Raw genomic sequence first — 18,825 nt, 5'->3', positions numbered from 1 at the left:
TAGCTACATCCCCACCTGATCAAACACAAGAAATATCACACTCTAGTAAGAACGCAAAATAAAAGGAACATATACATACAGCATTAGAAGATTTTTGGAAAAGGTAAACACAAAAAATTGAGTTCAGTGAAGCATACCTAGACAAATGGGAAGGCAGAACGGAGGAACTCCTCGTCTTCTAAGAAAATCTGCAAATCCTTGGATTCCATCAAGAAATCAACTGCTTCCTCATTAAACTTCACCAGGAAGCCTAACTTGATCAGCTCAGAGAGCGCAAGAACATTGTCAACATTCTCACGCAATACACCCGCAGAGATTGCTTGAGAAATATGTGGCATATTTTTAGCATGCTTATATCTCCACTAGACCAGTCCATCTTCTGGGTAAAAAACTTTGGACTCTCCCTTTCCCAACGTATCATTCTGTTTACTTTCTTAGTAATGGTCTTCCCTGATGATAGAGATAAACTATAGCAAACAGTGACAGGTTCAATCGTCTCATGGACAGTAAGCTCAATAAGACCTTGGACAGCTTCATGTCTCTTCTCTGCTTCTATTTTGATGCTAGAACAAGCAAGAAAGCTGAGGACAAGTTTAACCAACCCCTTGCCAATGAAAATATTGCTTGGATCCACTTGCCTGACTTCAACACCATCTAGTAAGGATGATTCTTCCTTAAGCACAGACTCGGATATAATGCTTACACCAATTTTCTTGTATAAGTCTAATAATTCAGACCTTGGCAGTGATGCTAAGCTTGACTCGGGATACCAGACAAATACTCTCTCTTGCTCAAAAAGATTCTGCAAATGAAGGTTGTCAGCAACAAAAACATCACGTTTGTCCAACAATAAGATTAAATCAGACCCTGATGTAATGGGTAGTTTTGTCAAGCTCTCAGCAATGTTTTTCACTGTCCTCTTGCTTTCATGTTGCAAAACATAAGCCCAGAAGTTACAGCATTTATCGTGTGACAGTTGTTCCCCAGAACTCTCCCATTCCTTCCATATCTCAATATAATCATCAAGTGAGGGCATGCTTCTGACACCCATAGCATAGGAGAAAAAGGATAGCAACTCTGTCGTGGTAGTTTTTCAGAACATGTAACCTTGAACCAAAAAGATCACCCATGTCATGATTGACACGTTGTTCAGGACTAACCCACTCTCCATTATCAACTGCCTTAGGAATCCAAATCCTTTTGGTAGCTTTATTTTCTGGTTTCCAATCATTTTTATTCAAACACCTATATATTCGTACAATGGTGGAAGATTCAGAATGCAAATAAAGGTGACTAGCCATTAATGAGCATCCTATCTTAACATCACCAATAACTCCAATTGCATTGAGTTCTTCACTGTTCAAGCCAATTTCAGGTCCATAAAAAGTTTCATCAATTAGTGGTCCATCCGTTGGCTTTAGGAACGAACTCCACTTAGAATCAAAAAGTAAACATTTGTCTGGAGGCCTATAACCAGCATGGGTCCTCAACCAGTTTTTTGGCTAATTCTTTTGTTTTGGACAATTCTTTTTTGAAGTCATCTCCATGAGATTTATAATGCTCACGAAATTACCGGATGCATTCCAACAATGAAAACACACTCTCACGGGTTATAGAGGATGGATCTGAAGGGAACCTAAGAAAAGTAGTAACAAAATTCAAACCATGTTTGATTTCAGTGATTACTCCCGTACTCTTTAACTCCTCTTTGTACTCATGTACAAACTTGCCATAACAATTGTCACTGTCACCAATAAAAGGGAGACGAGTAATTGCAGAGAAAGATTCCCAATCTGGACCAAATAGAATGCATTTTTTGGAAGACCTATAATCACCAACCCGAGTCTGCAACCACTTGAAGAACGCAGGATTTTCAAGAAATCTAAAGGAAACTAGTGGTCAGTTTCTCTCAGCCATCTGAAACACGAGAGAAATGACTCAACATAATGTTTGTTAAAGGAAGCTTGTGATGCCTTCTGCTCGAAAACATGGCCGAATGCTTTGATTGCCTCCTCAAAATCAATCACTACTCCAGTTTTCCTCAACTCAATTTTGTAAGTGAGTATCTTGTCTCCATAGAATTTGTGATCAATCACCGGGAAATCATTGAATACATTTAGTATGCAGCCCCATACAGGGTCCAGCAAGAAACATTCACTGGGAATTTCGAAACCAATATACGTCTTTAAACAGTTGGTTCTTTTAAGGGCGTTAACAAGTTTATGAGAGACATCAGCAAAATGTATACATTCCAGCATCAACACAACAGCCTCAGCTGTCAAGGATTTCAAATAAGACCGTGATTTTAAATGTTCAGTAACAACTTTTCTGCTGAATCCAACTACAACACCTAGCAATTGAAGTTCCTCTTTGAAATTATCTATTTCCCCACCATAGTAAGTCTGATCAATGAAAGGGATATCACTAATTTGGGATGCAATTTGCCAATCTGAATCATGCAAAACAGAACCAACTGGAATGTCAACAAGAACGGACCCTTTTTGCAAAATGTTTCCCAATGAAGAGCTAATTAAGAATGACTCAAGGTGGCCTATATCCATTAACTGTAACTTTAAGCCAACTGCCTTCCTTAATGCATTTCAAGAACTTCTCAGGTAGACTCATTCCCATATACTTCCAGTCACGAATCCAATCCAAGAGCAGGAAAGCTTTTTCCTTAGTGAGTGGCGTGTCTACACCAGAAATCCCAGCATCCAGAGCACATATACAAGGTAAATCAGAAGCTCCAGCATGAGTTACAAAGAAGTGTAGGAGCTTGTTCTCACGTGTATTTGGTCAGCACAACAATAAGAATATACGTACTCTTCTCCAAACTCAACATAACTTTGATCTCTCCATGGATTAGAAACAGTCAAGTCTGCCCATTTGCTAACACTAGCAGGAACAAGAACCCCAGTTCTACGCTCGACTACATGTCCATAATTGTCAACAAGAGGGATAGAAGAACACAGGCTACCAACCTCACGGGGTGTCAAATAGCCTCTTGAAAAAGATTGACATAAGAAGTGAGCATATGCAATAACAAGCCTGCGATTCTTAATAGAAGTGAAGTACAAAGAAGTCTGGCAAAGTTGTATACATTCAAAGTAGACACATGAACTTCATTGCCTAGCCATTCCAACAAAGGCTGTTTCTTAGGGAATGCCCAGATCGCTTGCTGTGTGCTCTCAGGCATAAAAAAACAATTGGATGCGCATCTAAATTCCTTGTTCCAACCAATCAGCCATGACATAAGATGAGACAGATTTTATCAGCTAGGAAAACTCTCTTGGCACCTTGTTGCTGTTTGCACTCGTTAATACTGAAATGGGACAGATTCCCCATCAGGACCAACACACTTAATCAGTGGTATGTTTATCATGTTAGAATCACAAAATCTGGAGTCCCATTTATTAGCATGAACAGTAGAATCTTCAAATATACACCTTCTGAAGCCCCCTCCACAAGATTAGAACTTTGGATGCACTTTGCATACAATTCGTTGTAGACGAATAGGACTCCCAAGAAATTGAGTATCTGATCATACATAGATTTGTCAAATGAAGAACTCAGGATATATCATCCATGGGATGATAGGTTAACAAAGAATATTCCTTGCTCGCGAGCCTGTCAAAATATCCCAAAAAGTAGCCACATTAGCCTGCCAACTTCACAAAGCTTGTAAAAGTGTTTCTGCTGCTTGTACGTTTCAATGGGAACAATCTTTTCTTGAACAAGTTTTGCTTTGATCTCATCCCGCACAACATTCATTCCTTATAGAGGGAGCTATTTACAGGTAGAAACAGGAACATCCTAGCCAAACTAGAGAGGGGAGCTTTATCTATTCCTTTAACAAGTGATTTGAATGCTTCCATGAAAGCAGATGGAACACAGTCAAGTATCCCTTGGTTCCACTTATCATCCAACATAATAGTCTCCCTTGATAAGCCAACACAAAATCTGCTTGAATTATAAAAGGAAAGTTGGATATCATCTCTGTAGGAAGAAATGCATATACCCCAGGTAAGGTTTTCCCCCTTTGAAGCCGCTCCTGATTTGGAAAGGCTAAGGTGATAACCAACTCATCCACATCCATTCTCCTTTCTACTCTATTTTCAAGCCCTGACAGGAAACTTTTGCCTTCCACAGGTAGTAGTCACATTCCTTTTCAGAGTTCCTATTCTCCTCCTCGGATAGACAGAGAGTGTAGGACTCTGCATTGATGTTTTTCCTTGTCATGAAATTAATCTCACTTGAAATAGCCACAGAGCCTAAGGTACTAAGCTTAGGGTCCTCGTTGTCTTCCCTGATTGAAAGGCGCTTTATTTTGGAAAGGAATAACTTCTGTATGAATGCTGGAGAGTTGCTGCTTCACTGGTTTGACCTTGTCTGATTTGAGAGGTAAGATAATTGTTGTAGTTGGAAGAGTGTCGTCACCGGCTCGATATATTTGCTTTATGTCTTCAAGGGCTGGATTCTGCTCAACCCATTCAGGAACTATATACCCAAGACCGCAATGAGGAGCAACCTTATCTGATATCCGTTGCTGAATATATAAGGCTCTGCAGTGATCAGATATACACTCTTGAAACCAATGCCTGCAGCATAAAACAAATTCTATCAGACCTAGTTGACAAAGCAAGCGTGACAATATATAGAGAGACACTACGTATCGCATGAGAATGAGATAAGTGTTACGAGAATAAAAATGTCTAATCTCAATCATGTCAATTAAAATATTTTAAATTTAAATTAAAATTTTATTTAATCATAAAATATTTTAAATTTATCATCATTATTGTCATGACAATTTCCGTCACAATTATCATAATTTTTACCGCAATTTTCACCATGATCGTCAAACGTCATCATCACTAACATGATTGTTGTCATTGTTATTGTCGCTGTCACCACCACCAATAACATCATAATCACTGTCATGACTACCATCGTCAGTCATCGTTGCGACCAACATGATCATTAAAGACTAGAGTAGTGCAGGGTCTGGTATTTTTCATCGTCTTCGTTGTCTGGGAAAGAGAAGAAAAAGAAAAGGCAATTAAATAGATTAATGCTACCTTGTCAAGAAATTAGGAAACGAAACGAAAGAGTGTTGCGCGAAGACGAAGAGTGAAGGATGAAGGGAAGACCTTAATCACACATCCACGTTCGCTCTTCAACTCTTAAGTAACTGCATGCGACCCTTGTGCGCTTCAAATTACGGTTCAAAAGTGCATAACGTTCGACTAATTTTCATCATAAAAAAAAGTGGGTACGTAATTTTTTAAAACAAATTTTGTGATTTATTACTTTTTAATACAGAATAAAATATTTTGAAGAGTTGATATTTCTCAGTTAAAAATTAACACCAGGATATAAAAAGATCCTCAGATTTGTATTTGTATTTCTTTTGTTCTTCTGATTTTGTTTTTGTTTTTCTCCGACTATCAAAAAGATTTTTTTTAATGTACCAAAAAGATAATAGTATTTGTATTTGTATATCCGCTCGCAATAGCATTTTAACTTCTGCAATTTATTTTGTATAATTCAAATTTATGATAAATACATTTTTGGATATATAAATATAAATTATATTAAATTTAAATTCATTAGAAATAAATATTTTAAAAATATAAGTTATATTTAAAATTTATGATAAATAATTTATAGTATGATTAAATATTAATTTTAACTATTGATAATATTTTTAAAGAATGTTGAAATTTAGTTTATAAAAAAATATTTTAAAAAATAGATTAAGGAGATAAGAGATTAAGAAAATTTTCTAGGATCTTAAAAACACTCATTCAAAATAAATTATTCTTTTATTTGCAGAGTATTTTTTTGGTAGAGTACTATTCTAATTTATATATAACTAATTTTTAATATATATAAACACTTTGAAATATATAATTTTTTATAATTAAAATTCATAATAAAAAAAATTTTGAAAATGTGAATTGTAGTTTAGATTTATGATAAATAAATTATATTGTGATTTGTTATAGATGATTATTCTAAATTATTGATAAAAAAAATTAAAATATTAAAATTTATTTTAAAAATAAAAATAAAAAAGATAAATTGAAAGGGATAAGAGATTTTAAAAAAATCTTACAGACACTCTCATTCAAGTTAGTTATTTTAATCAATTATTAATTATATTATATAAAAAGAAGACATAATAATAGCTCGTAAAACACTTTGGTGACAACAACGTATTGATTTTCTACCCTTAAAAAAATTTTATTTTTATTTTTAATTTATATATATACATAATTGTATTAATGTAGTAATTATGGTCATTACAACAGATTATATAATAATTAATAATTAAATTAATCAATTAAATTATCAAATTTTGAATAATTTTTATTTTATATAGTAATACTGTAATCAGTTTTTAAATCAAGTTTTAAGGAATATATTTTATAATAATTATGGTAAAAAAACACTATCATGATTTTAAAATATTTACAGCAAATATGTTATGTTACCTTAAATACTAACATAGGGGACGTTTGTTTTAATCATCTTTTATATTTGGAAATGTGAGGATGAGAATCAATATTCTCATTTAAGAGATTATGATGATATATTTTCATGTATATTTTATTTTCAGGCAAGTTGTGCCATGATGTTGTAAGTATTTTCTATTCCCATGAGACAAGGGTGAGTATCCATTATTTCCATGGAAATGAAAAAATAACTACATATTCTCACTACATTCTTCTACCTATCTCTTACACTTTTATTTTTTATTAAATAATTTAAATTTTTTAAAAAGTTATTAAATACTAAACAAACATGTTTATGGAAATATAATTTCCATTAAAAAAATCATGAAACAAATGTTGCCAAAATAAACAATCCACCTAGAAATGTAAAATCAATCTATAATCTATATAAAAGTTGTTACCTCTGCCATTTATATCTTTTCGCTAAAATTCTTGCCATTCCCATCATTATTAATATACCACATTAACAAAATTATTTTTTCATCAAATATAACTCTTTACTTAAATTAGTTATAATTAGTCATTATTTACTAATATTCTTTAGCCATAATTTAATTAAACATTTTTGCCAACAATTTTCATGGAATTAAAGCCATGATTTACTAACTTTTTTTAGTTTTGATTAAATGTTTCAAAAACTTAATCAAATGTTTATGCAAATTCTCCTTCCTCTTTCAACTTAATTAAATGTCTCTTATTGGTCATTATTGACAACTTAATTAGTCTTATTTAATGACATTTGATTTGCACAAATTTTATTTGATTAGTATGCAAATATTGAATGAAGAGTAAATATTTTTTTCGATTTTTATGCAATTATATAACATTGTATTGTCTTCTCAATTTATGTTAATTTCAAATTTTATTTACAGCTGAATTTATGTCCTTCTCTCATTGTCTCTCTTGCTCTCTCTCAGGATTCTTTACTGCCAAAGTTTTTGTTCTCAAATTTCACACTGGCAAACTACATTTTTTGAATCCCTTCAAACCTCAAATATTTTAAGTTCCATGTTCTCGAATTCTTTCAACCCATAGTCTGAATCTCTCTTTTTCCTTTTAATTCCGCTTCTCAATTATATGAAAGAGGCATTATATAGGCTTGTTATAAAAAGAGTTGGTATGCAAAACATGCGACAAAAAAAAGATGATTGTGATCAGTTAAGCTAACCGCTGAAAATATAGTTTCCCGTAAGTATTTTTTGAGGTTGAAGTGAGGGGAAGAGAGTTGTTATGTTTTGCTAATTAATAAAAAATAATAAAAATAATTATTAATTATGTTAATTCAATTTTGTTAGTGTATTGATAATAAAAAAAATTAAAGCTTCTTTGCATCAAACTTTTATAATTCTTAAATCAATGAAACATACTGATTAAATTAATTCTTAGTATACTGAATTTTGAATTGATTATAAATTTATATTTTCAATTTAATTGCTATTAAATATAAATTATATAAAAAAAAAACGTGACAACTTTATATGTCAACTTATTAGGTTATGTAGTACACATAATCCGACTAATTGATATGGAAAGTTGATACTTTCTACTACATTGGTTTCACAATCATGAAGAAAGTCAAACTTTTACACCAATTTTGAAAACAACTAATTTAAACAATGTCTTTTAAGAAAAAATGGAACTACAATTGTTCATTACAAATAACAATATAAAACTTGATATAAACCAACACAAAATTTCATTTCATCATTGTATATACTACATGATCAATTGAATACAAAAAGGGTGAAAACTACTTGAACTTTTGAGTCATTTTACATTTTTCCTGTTTTGTATTTTAATGTTTAGATACTTTTTAATTTCAACTTTCTGGTTGCAATTTTCTATTTTATTTATCTTCCTTTTTTGTGATTTTCATTTTTTTTTTGTTAAAGGAAACAAAACCAGAAAGGAAAATATAAACAAATTCAAATCATTGGGCCTGTACTAGCCCACATTGATCTTAAGACTTGCAAAAAAAGGGCTGCTATTTCTTGTACCTGCAAGTTGCTTCCTGCACTGCTTTTTTGGTTTTTGGAATGACCAATCCAAAATGTAAAATTACATTTCAGGATTTTGGTTCTCAGAATGGGCAATCCAGAAGGTTAAAAAAAATGTTTCAATAAGGATGCAAGAAGTAACTCGGAGGAGGTGCAGGAAGAATTTTGTGTCCAAGTTGGCCCAATTGAAATTTTAACGAGCAAAGAGAAAACCAAAAATGAATCTCTAGGCTTGTATAGTTGCGTTAATTCAACCTGAATAACAATAAGCACAACGAGAAATACAGGAATTATTTTGTATGAAACTATTTTTTACGGTTTAATTAATGATACTTATGTCCAAGTAAAAAAAAATAATGATAATTATGTTTATTATTTATGAAAACTTTTAGGATATCAAACACCTAGGTTAAAAAAAAAAAGATATCATAAAGAGAAGGACTAATCACACGAACCTATATACTAAAGGAGGAACTAACAAGGCATTGGTAGAATGATACTTCACTTAATTTTTTTAAGTAAAATCTTGGATTCCAACATGTGAACGAAAAAAAGATAATTGAAAAAAGAAAATTCCACTAAATATCATTCCACATAAATTAATTATCAACAAAATTGATAAATATTTTATATTAATAAAATGTTAAAAAAAAACAGAAATAGCCCTGAGATTACAAAGTTCAATATCTACTACTCAACCCATGCAATACGTAATTTTTTCAGAAAACAAGTATTTGATTATCATGAACTAAAATTAAATTTATTATTTGAAGTAAATTTACGTAAAAATAAATTATGACTTTTGTATTTTGTTAAAAAAAATTATATTATATTTTTTTAAATGAATATTTTATAAAAGCATTGTATTCATAAGTGGAGGCACGTGTGAGAGGGTGTGGGCGCAATTGCCCCTACAAGATTTCTTTTTATTTGTATGTATGTAATAAAAAAAAATTTGCCCCCACTAAAAAATAGGTATTGTCCCATAAGATAATTTTTCAAAAAATGAATGCATAAAAGATAAAAAAATAAAATAGAGAAAATAAATTGATACTAAATTTACTATTTTTTCCTTTTAATTTTCAGGTTTAATTAATATTTTTGCTATTGAACTTATTTTTTAAGTTCAATTTGATCATTTAATTTATTTGTTTGGTTTCATGATTTTTGATGACACTAATAAATTATGTGTTTGGTCCTTGATTAATTAACAAATTTTATTTTCATCCTTAATAAAATTATTTTTGTATTGAGTCCCAAATAAAATAAAAAATAGTTTGATCATTATTATTTTGTTTGTCTTTTTTATATATATGTTTTTTTCATTTTTGTTCCTATAATATATATAAATCATTTGTTAGTAATCCTTATCAAATATTTTTCAAAGGATTTAATATAAAATGAATAAAATTTTATAAGGACTAAAATAAAATAATAAATGTATATTAAAAGGACTAAAAAAATAAATAAAAACACAATTTTAATTTTATAAGGTATTTAATACAAAAAAAATATTAGAAACCATAAACAAGATTTACTAATTTATTAGAGGTTAAAAGCATATTTAAGCTTATTTTAACCATATTAAAATTATATCTGGTCCCATTGATAAAAATTTCTACATCTGATTATATAAATGCAAATCACTTCTTTTAATTTTTTTTTTTCAAAATCAAATGTTCATCAAAATTTAACACGCTCAAACTATTAGGTTTGTAAAGTCCGAAACATCATATAGGCGAAAATGTCTTTTGTATGAGTTTGGTTTTCTTCCATATTTCTTGTCGTATTTTTTGTTTTCTCATTTCTCTCTCTTTTGTGGTTTTTTTTTTTTGCTGAATTCTTTATATTCTCTTTTGTGGTTCTACAATCAACATATAAAATATATTAATGAATTCGTTTGTTTGAAAGTTAATTTAAAACCAATAGAAATATGTATTTAAATTGATTTTAAATACAAATTTTATATTAAAATATGTTTATTTTTGTGAAAAATAAAGAGAATACACATCCATGCTATTTTGTTGTTTTTCTGCTTTTTCTTCGGTAGTAGTTCACATATATGCCAATTCCTTTCAAATCACGCCATTAAATTTTCTTTGTTTCAACTAATAATTATCTTCGACGGGCCACATGCACAATTGACTAGTCATTTTCACCATTGCTAATCGAATTTGCTTCCATTCATCACCCTTGCATAATCTTCAAACGATCCCACAATTAATCAAATTCTATATTTATATATTTATTTTTTTATCCATCAATGTTAATTTTGTTAACAGTGAGAATCGTAACATTTATTTTCTTTTTTAACCATTCAACCTATTTTATATTTACATAAGTTATGACTTTCTTTTCAAAGGCACTATAATTTATTTATTTTTTAGAGGCTCTATAAAAAAAGTTATTTTAAATTGTACTAGTATGTTTATTTTAAATTTTGTTACAAATTGTTCTACATTATACCCTTCAAGTGGCAACATGGCTAATAAGCTAAGCAGAGCCCATAGTATCTAAAACATAGGCAACATGAGTGAGTATTCAGTACATATTAAACAACAGTATACAATTTAAAATTTTAAATTAAATAATCTTCAACATTTGTTCCTCTACATATTTCGGAAATACAAGTTTTATGAATTTTCGGAAATAGATTAATCTATATTTAATAATAACTGCTATTGAAAATAAGATGTTTTATACATTTTTTTATCCTATCCTTAAATAAGAGTTTGGATTGGAATCTTATTGATGTGAAAAAATATAGGTGAAAGATGAAATATTACTAAAAATAATTAGTCAAAATTAAAGAAAAATTAATTATCAATAAAATGAATATATATTTTTCACTTATAATACGGTGACAAATTAAACATTAATTAACATTCTTAAGAATGATTTAAAAAATAAAATATTGATTATATTTATTAATGTATATGATACTAATGTAAATAGAAAGGTGAAAAGGAATAAAGGTAATATACATCAGATTCATTTTACATTTAAAAAAAAGTAAAACAAAATTATTCTATATTTTGTTTTATTTGATTCAAACGTTACGTTAAGAAAATATGTCACTTATAAAATAAAAAAATAAAGTACCAATAAACATTAGAGTCTTATAAATTATTGGTTGGAAAAAATAATTAAAAATTAGACTAAAGATATATTAAATTCACGGTGGTCATGATGTATTAATTGCATTTTATTAATAAAGAAGTGTAAAGCCAACTTTGATACTAACATTTAAAACATTTGTTTTTTTAGGGAAAAATACTTATTATTAATATTTGTCTAAATATTAATATGCATTCACTTTAGTTTCTTTTTAAACAATTGAATTAACTTTGACGTCTCTATGAGGATTTAAATATAAAGAATAATCAAGTTAAAGGACAAAAACATTAATTACTTTAATGAAATTATCTCACACTTTATCAATAACTTCAAATTTTAGTTATTAATGAAAGGTTATAAATTATACCTAAGTGAATTTTCAACGTTTTCGTCATATTCTTTATATGATTCTATGTAACGTTGGTCCAATTGTAGACCGTAGTACATCAACCATATTGATGTTATCCAAACACCGTGATGCTTGTTTCCTTGGCGATCCTCTTCAACTAATGCATTTAGCAACAATTGGGTCAAGTAATCAAGTCATCATTCCAATACAAATTATAATATTTATTAAGATCATTAAAATATGATGCAATTTTAGGGATAACAATAATGAATTCATTCTCATTCAAACATTAACATAAGGTAAATTAATCCATAATGATAATTCATAATTGCATGAATAAAGCGCTCGCTAGACATTGTATTACTTGGCATTTCATAACATACATGTGTACTAGAACATAATGTTCTTCATTCACACACATAAAAAAAGACAAATATAAGGTTCTTCGCATAATTAAACGTAAACAAATACAAGTTACATCATAAATACATTTTAGACAGTGCTTAAACATGACATACATTAGGGTTACATTATATAAATGATGTCATTGAATTTGGTAAGCATTCCACATTTCTTGCAAAATAAGTAGTTTGAATGTATATGAAAATTTGAAGCTTGCAATTGTTTTCCTCTCAAACATGTTGTCCCTAAATTATTCCAAAATTTGTCAACTTTTTCCTTTCAGCTTTATACACATGCGTTTTTTTTTATTAAAAAAATTACTATATAAAATTGATTATCTTATTGTATCCAAACAAAATTTTATTAAAATTGTTTTTCAACAAATTTTTCTAACAAAAAAAAATTTGACTATAATTATAATCAAGTATAACAAAATCAAGTGTATATATAATTAATTACTAAACTAATTTATTTTTCATAGATGTGTGAAAAGACACACTTAGGTGAGTTTGATTGTGTGGAGGAGAAAAAAATAAATTGAAGTAATATAATAGAAGTGTGGGATCCACACAAAAATTTCTTTAAGAATATAATTGAATTAATTATTAACTTGGGTTATAGTTTGGTGCTTATCCGTGACTACATGCAAACATTAACCAATTCTGGGAAAGAATTGTGATGAAAAATTCTAAAAATTAATGACAATAATTGGTTGGGTCCCAACCTTAAGCAGTGGATGTGTTGAGCTGAGAACCTTTTCCTCCGAAGAAAAGCACTTAGCCTTTATGGCAACCTTGACTTTTTACGTCCCAAAATCTATGTCCTCATCATGCTGTGTCGTTTTGGACTTTTCCCCTCCTTCTTAAACAGCCACCATTTCACTGACAACACCAACTCACAATCTCTCTGTTTCAAACTCAGAGTGGCATTCCCGTTATTCTACCCAAACCCATGTCTGGTTTATTCCAACTGCATGTGCCACTACACTAAATTAATTCTTTAAATGATGAATATTAATTAATTTGATTTATAACATTATATAAAAAAATATCATTGCAAATTCCAATTTTTAAAAAAAAAACAAATGTATTTCAAATTCCAATATGATATCTTATAGTATTGGTTAATCTAAATTTTCTTTCATTAAACTCTTAATAATGCCATTAACTAAGGTAGTAATGTTTTGGTGGGATATAACATTATTATTATTATAAAAGATATAAGTAAAAAATATTAATATTAATTAAAAATAAAATGATAATTATTTTAAAATAAGTTTTTTTCTTTACACGATGATTAATACAAGAAAAATAAGAAATTACTAGTAATGGAAAAAGAGATAATATTACATGAAGGGTATCGTTAACTTGCTCTATAAATATTGATTAAAGAATTAAAATAAGATAATTTTTAATGTGTAAATAATAAAAAAAGACAATAAAATCACGGAAAACACAATTTTGCATCTCCATATAAAAAATTTCTTCTCTTGATTCCTTAACTAGGAACCCATACTTGTTAGCATTTAAATTACATTACATTAAGTAAGTTCATAAAATAAATAAGAGACAGATTGCTTGCTTTATTCAAAGAAACATAATTAAATAGTAGTACTAGTTAATGAAATTTGTTGAAAATGGATCATTAATGAGCCTTAATTTCATGATAGAAAAATTAATTACTTATTAATATAAAAATTTATCAATGTATTTAATGCTATCTAATGTTTTAGAAGTATTATAATTAATCTATTGTTATTATAGATTATTAGAATTATCAGTATCATATTAATATAATGATTAGGATTAAAATATCAATCAGTGATTCTTTGAAAGTGTGCTAATCATCAATATATATATAGCACATGGTCTCTTTTAAGAAACAATTGACAGAAATTCCTCTGATAGATGGGTTGCGCGCTCGGAAAGCCGGCGGACGCCGGTGACCGTCGCCGGCATAGCACTGCGACTACCAGCGGCGGCCATAATCCCGCTAAGGTTCGGGAGAAGCAGAAGCCTCTACACGCCGGCGAACTTTCCGGCGTTATACCGGCACCAGAGCGCCGGAGACCTCGACTTGACTCATTCACTGCGAGCCACCAAGGGTGGCCTCCGTGGCTAATGGCCGTCGCCGGCGACGCCATCCGAGATTGGACTCCTCGTCGTGCCAACACGTTCGAGAAACTTGCTAAGGTAAACTAAAGAAGGTTCTTTCAAGTTTGAACTTGGAAGCTCAACTCCATTTCCCAAAAACTAAAAAAAAAAAAGATTTTTTTTTTTCTTAAAAGAGTGTTCGTGTTGTTTCCTTTTTTAATTTTTTTTTTCTTTCAAAAGTTTGAGTTTTTAACTGACCCGAATGAAGTTTTGATTGCTTTTTGTATGTTGTTCAGATTGGGCAAGGGACTTATAGCAATGTGTACAAAGCAAAAGACCTTGTGAGTGGGAAGATAGTGGCTTTGAAGAAGGTTAGATTTGATAATGTGGAGGCAGAGAGTGTGAAGTTCATGGCTAGAGAGATTCTTGTTTTGAGGAGGCTTGATCACCCTAATGTTGTGAAGCTTGAGGGGTTGGTTACTTCCAGAATATCATCGAGTCTTTACTTGGTATTTGAGTACATGGAGCATGATCTTGCTGGTCTTTCAGCTGCTGTTGGTGTCAAATTCTCTGAGCCACAGGTACCACTATTCTATGCTCTGATATTTTTCCAGTGGTGTCACCTCATCATTTTGTTGCCTTATTATCATACAATTTGAAGAACTATTAGCTCTTTTCATTAGTGGAGATTTTTTTTATTTGCTCCTAGAGCCTCCAAACCAAGCCCATCATCTTGGGTCCCATACATGCGCTGTTTTGAGCGTGTTTTTTACTTTTGATTTTGTATGATTCTTGCTCTGAAATTTCACATGTCACATCACTCCATAAAATGAAGTTAGCACTTGATTCGGAAGTTTTACTTTATCCCCGCTAGGATGCAAATACACCGAAGTAAAGAATTTGGCTGGGGAATTTTGAGAGTGGAGTTTAATTTGAAAAATATCATGCATTGAAATGCTTTGTTTTTTAAATGATGGGAATTTTGTTGAGGATTTTTTTTATAAGTAAAATAAGGGGGAATACGTCCACTTTTATGTTTCAAAATTCCATCTAATCCCCCAATGGATTCTTTGGTTGTTATGCTGGTATAAATATTTTTAAAATTGCAATTTATCCCTAGTTTAAATGGAATATATAGTTTGCATATCACATAGGGAGAGAGAAATTATTATATGGTCTTGAACCACCATAGTTCCAATTAATTTCACATGACACATAATTGAGTTTTATTAACTCTTTTTCTTAAACTGAAAAACTTAGCTACATTTTGCATAAAGATTCATGGGGATCACGGTCACGTGATGGTGTCTGGGACCATGTAATAATTTCTCCATCGGGAGGGTGGCGATCTTACATTGTGTACTGTTGCAAGCAGAATGTTAAATGATACAAATTTTATTCCTTGGTTTCATAGAGATAAAAAAACTTCGTACCCCATTACCCAGAGGCTCTTCGTTATGCGAAGGTATGGGAGAGGGATATTGTACGCAGCCTTACCCTTGCATATGCAAAGAGGCTGTTTCCGGATTCGAACCCATGACCAACAAGTTACCAAGGCACAACTTTACCGCTGCACCAGGGCTCGCCCTCCCTTGGTTTCATAGAGATATTGTGAAGTATTGCCTTTTCAAGTATCAGTAAGAATAGAAGGGAGGAGGAGTCTTTCATATTTAAAAATGAAAGGATAAAATGTACTAAAAGGCTGATTGTTTCTCAGTATGTTCTTTATGACAGGTCAAATGCTATATGAAGCAATTGCTATCTGGCCTTGAGCATTGCCACAGCAGAGGTGTTTTGCACCGTGATATTAAGGGTTCCAATCTGCTTATTGACAATGAAGGAATACTTAAAATTGCAGATTTTGGACTGGCAACTTTCTTTGATCCTAAGAAAAAGCATCCCATGACTAGTAGAGTCGTGACCCTTTGGTACCGTCCCCCTGAGCTTCTTCTGGGGTCTACCTCCTATGGTGTTGGCGTTGACCTTTGGAGTGCTGGCTGCATTTTGGCAGAACTACTTGCTGGAAAGCCAACCATGCCTGGCCGAACAGAGGTATTGCTCTGAATTGTTACATGAGTGGCTTTGTATCTAATTTTATTTTATAGGCTACTAACTTCAATGACTTATTATCTGTTAATCACCAGAAAACACACTGTAAACTTTGAAATTCTGAATACACTTAACCTCTAGTAAGCTTTAGGAAGTTACTATAGTATCAAATTTATGTTTCGATTCTGTTTCCTATATCTTGCAATGCCTATTTTCTGGAAGACACATATGACTGATTTTTTAAAATCTTGGACCTAGGTTGAGCAGCTGCACAAAATATTTAAGTTATGTGGCTCTCCATCTGATGAATACTGGAAGAAATATAGATTGCCAAATGCTACACTCTATAAGCCTCAGCAACCATATAAAAGAAACATTTTAGAAACATTCAAGGATTTTCCATCTTCTTCATTACCTCTGATTGAAACTCTTCTTGCAATAGATCCTGATGATCGTGGCACTACCTCGGCTGCTCTAAATAGTGAAGTGAGTGATCACTGTGGATTAGTATAGTATTTGAGTTCTTATGTATTAACTCACGTATTTTCTTTCTGCAGTTCTTTACCACTGAGCCCTATGCTTGTGAACCATCTAATTTACCAAAGTATCCTCCCACCAAAGAATTGGATATAAAACTGAGAGATGAAGAAGCAAGAAGGTTCAATTATTCAGTTATTGCCCTTGACAAGTTCTAGACTGATTTTTTGTCATGGTGCCCATTAAAACTTTTTTTTTTTTTACCATTCTCAGGCAGAAAGCTCTAAGTGGAAAAACTAATGCCGTTGATGGTGCCAGAAGGGTTAGAGTACGCGAGCGAGGTTTGGCCATTCCAGGCCCTGAAGCCAATGTAGAGATCCAAAATAACGTAGATGTATGCCAGAAGTTTCCATTATATTTGTCTTGTCTCCATATTTACTTGGAACTCACTTTAATTATGCTGTTGTTGAGTTTAACAGTCTGTTCCTTCTGCACACCCAAGTTCATGCACACAATTTTTATGTATATCCTAAGTCCAATTTACTCTATGTACTTGCACCAATATTCATGATATCTTGGCAGTTGCATGATAAAAGAATTCTATCAATTATAAAACTCTCTGGAACTTGAGACCTAGATTCTTTAGCATCATCTTTTGCTTAGGATTCTCTGATCTTAGGCTAGCTTGGCTTTTAAAAAATATTTTAGGTGTTGTATTGTCACTTCATTTTATAGAACTTTGTGATGAGTTTTGTTTGATCTAATGGTCCATGTCATGGTTATCCAAGCTTTCCACTTCAGCATTGTCTTATTTGTTTTCTTGAGCAACATTACATGTGTCTTCTCACTAATTTTCAGAGGTGGAGAGTTGTGACCCATGCAAATGCAAAAAGTAAGAGTGAGAAATTTCCACCTCCTCATCAGGATGGAGCTGTTGGATATCCGCTGGATGATTCAAACAAAAGAGCTGTTTCATTTGGAGCCACTGAAACTTCCTCTGCCTCTACCATATTTGATTCAAAATCTTGGGGATCGGTTACAAGTCATGATGCTGCAAGAGACAAAGGGAGGAAAACTAGTAAAGCAGATTCCCAGATGGCATCATCTTGGAAATTTATGCGTTCATTCAAGCTATCAGCAATTGGCCATTCATTTGATTTATTATTTAGAAGCAATTCAAGCAAATAATCTGTTCCTTTGGATTTTGGCATCCTAGAATGAGGAAAGGAATGACTGATGCCTTGATAAATCATTTTTGCCCCTGCATTGTGAATTTTATTTTATCTTTTTCCGCTTAATCCCATTGTTATGTACTCGTAGTGAATGTTCAATTTCCACTTGACATAACTAGAACGTTACTTTTTCCACTTGGTAAGTAATCCTTTTCAGGAAAATCTCCTAACACTTTCAGGTTAGTTAAGTAACTACAACTAAGTATAATTGCTTGTGCTTCGATCCTGTACATTAACCCTTTAAGTGAGGCTTTGCTGACAGCCCAACATGCCATTAGTGCCCCATCCAATAGTATTACAAGTGTCTCTTTGTTCTACAAATTTTATTCGGCAAAACAATAACTAAAGTTTGTTCCTGGCCAAAATATGAAGTATCGTCTGCAGGTAACTGTACTCTTGTCTCTGTTACCGAGGGTGTGTGCTGGTCTCAACTTGAAGGTAATGGTCAAATAAATGTATAATGAAAGAATCGCAATTTTGTCAAATTAACCACAAAGTTCAAACAAACAGTTCCAGAACCCCCCACCCATTGAAAATTACTATAGTAGAAGCTATAAAATATGCTTATCATATCAAGGTTTCAGTGAGCAG

General features: G+C 31.5%; 1 protein-coding gene and 1 pseudogene across 1 annotated transcript; one reads left to right on the top strand and one right to left on the bottom strand.

Moving 5' to 3' along the window:
* Nucleotides 1-137: 137 nt before the first annotated feature.
* Nucleotides 138-4,960, bottom strand: LOC100788829 (uncharacterized; annotated as a pseudogene).
* Nucleotides 4,961-14,248: 9,288 nt separating this feature from the next.
* Nucleotides 14,249-18,369, top strand: LOC100789359 (probable serine/threonine-protein kinase At1g54610). The gene is made up of 7 exons (XM_003524427.5): nt 14,249-14,575; nt 14,773-15,057; nt 16,211-16,528; nt 16,784-17,011; nt 17,083-17,183; nt 17,276-17,396; nt 17,861-18,369. Exons 1-7 carry the CDS (start codon nt 14,291-14,293, stop codon nt 18,188-18,190), a joined length of 1,668 nt encoding a protein of 555 aa, XP_003524475.1. The 5' UTR covers nt 14,249-14,290; the 3' UTR covers nt 18,191-18,369.
* The last annotated feature ends 456 nt before the right edge of the window (nt 18,370-18,825 follow it).

Source organism: Glycine max, chromosome 5 (genome assembly GCF_000004515.6).
Source record: "Glycine max cultivar Williams 82 chromosome 5, Glycine_max_v4.0, whole genome shotgun sequence".
NCBI classification, from domain to species: Eukaryota; Viridiplantae; Streptophyta; class Magnoliopsida; order Fabales; family Fabaceae; genus Glycine; species Glycine max.
The sequence above is the reverse complement of the archived record's forward strand: the minus strand, read 5'-3'. Positions and strand labels throughout refer to the sequence as shown.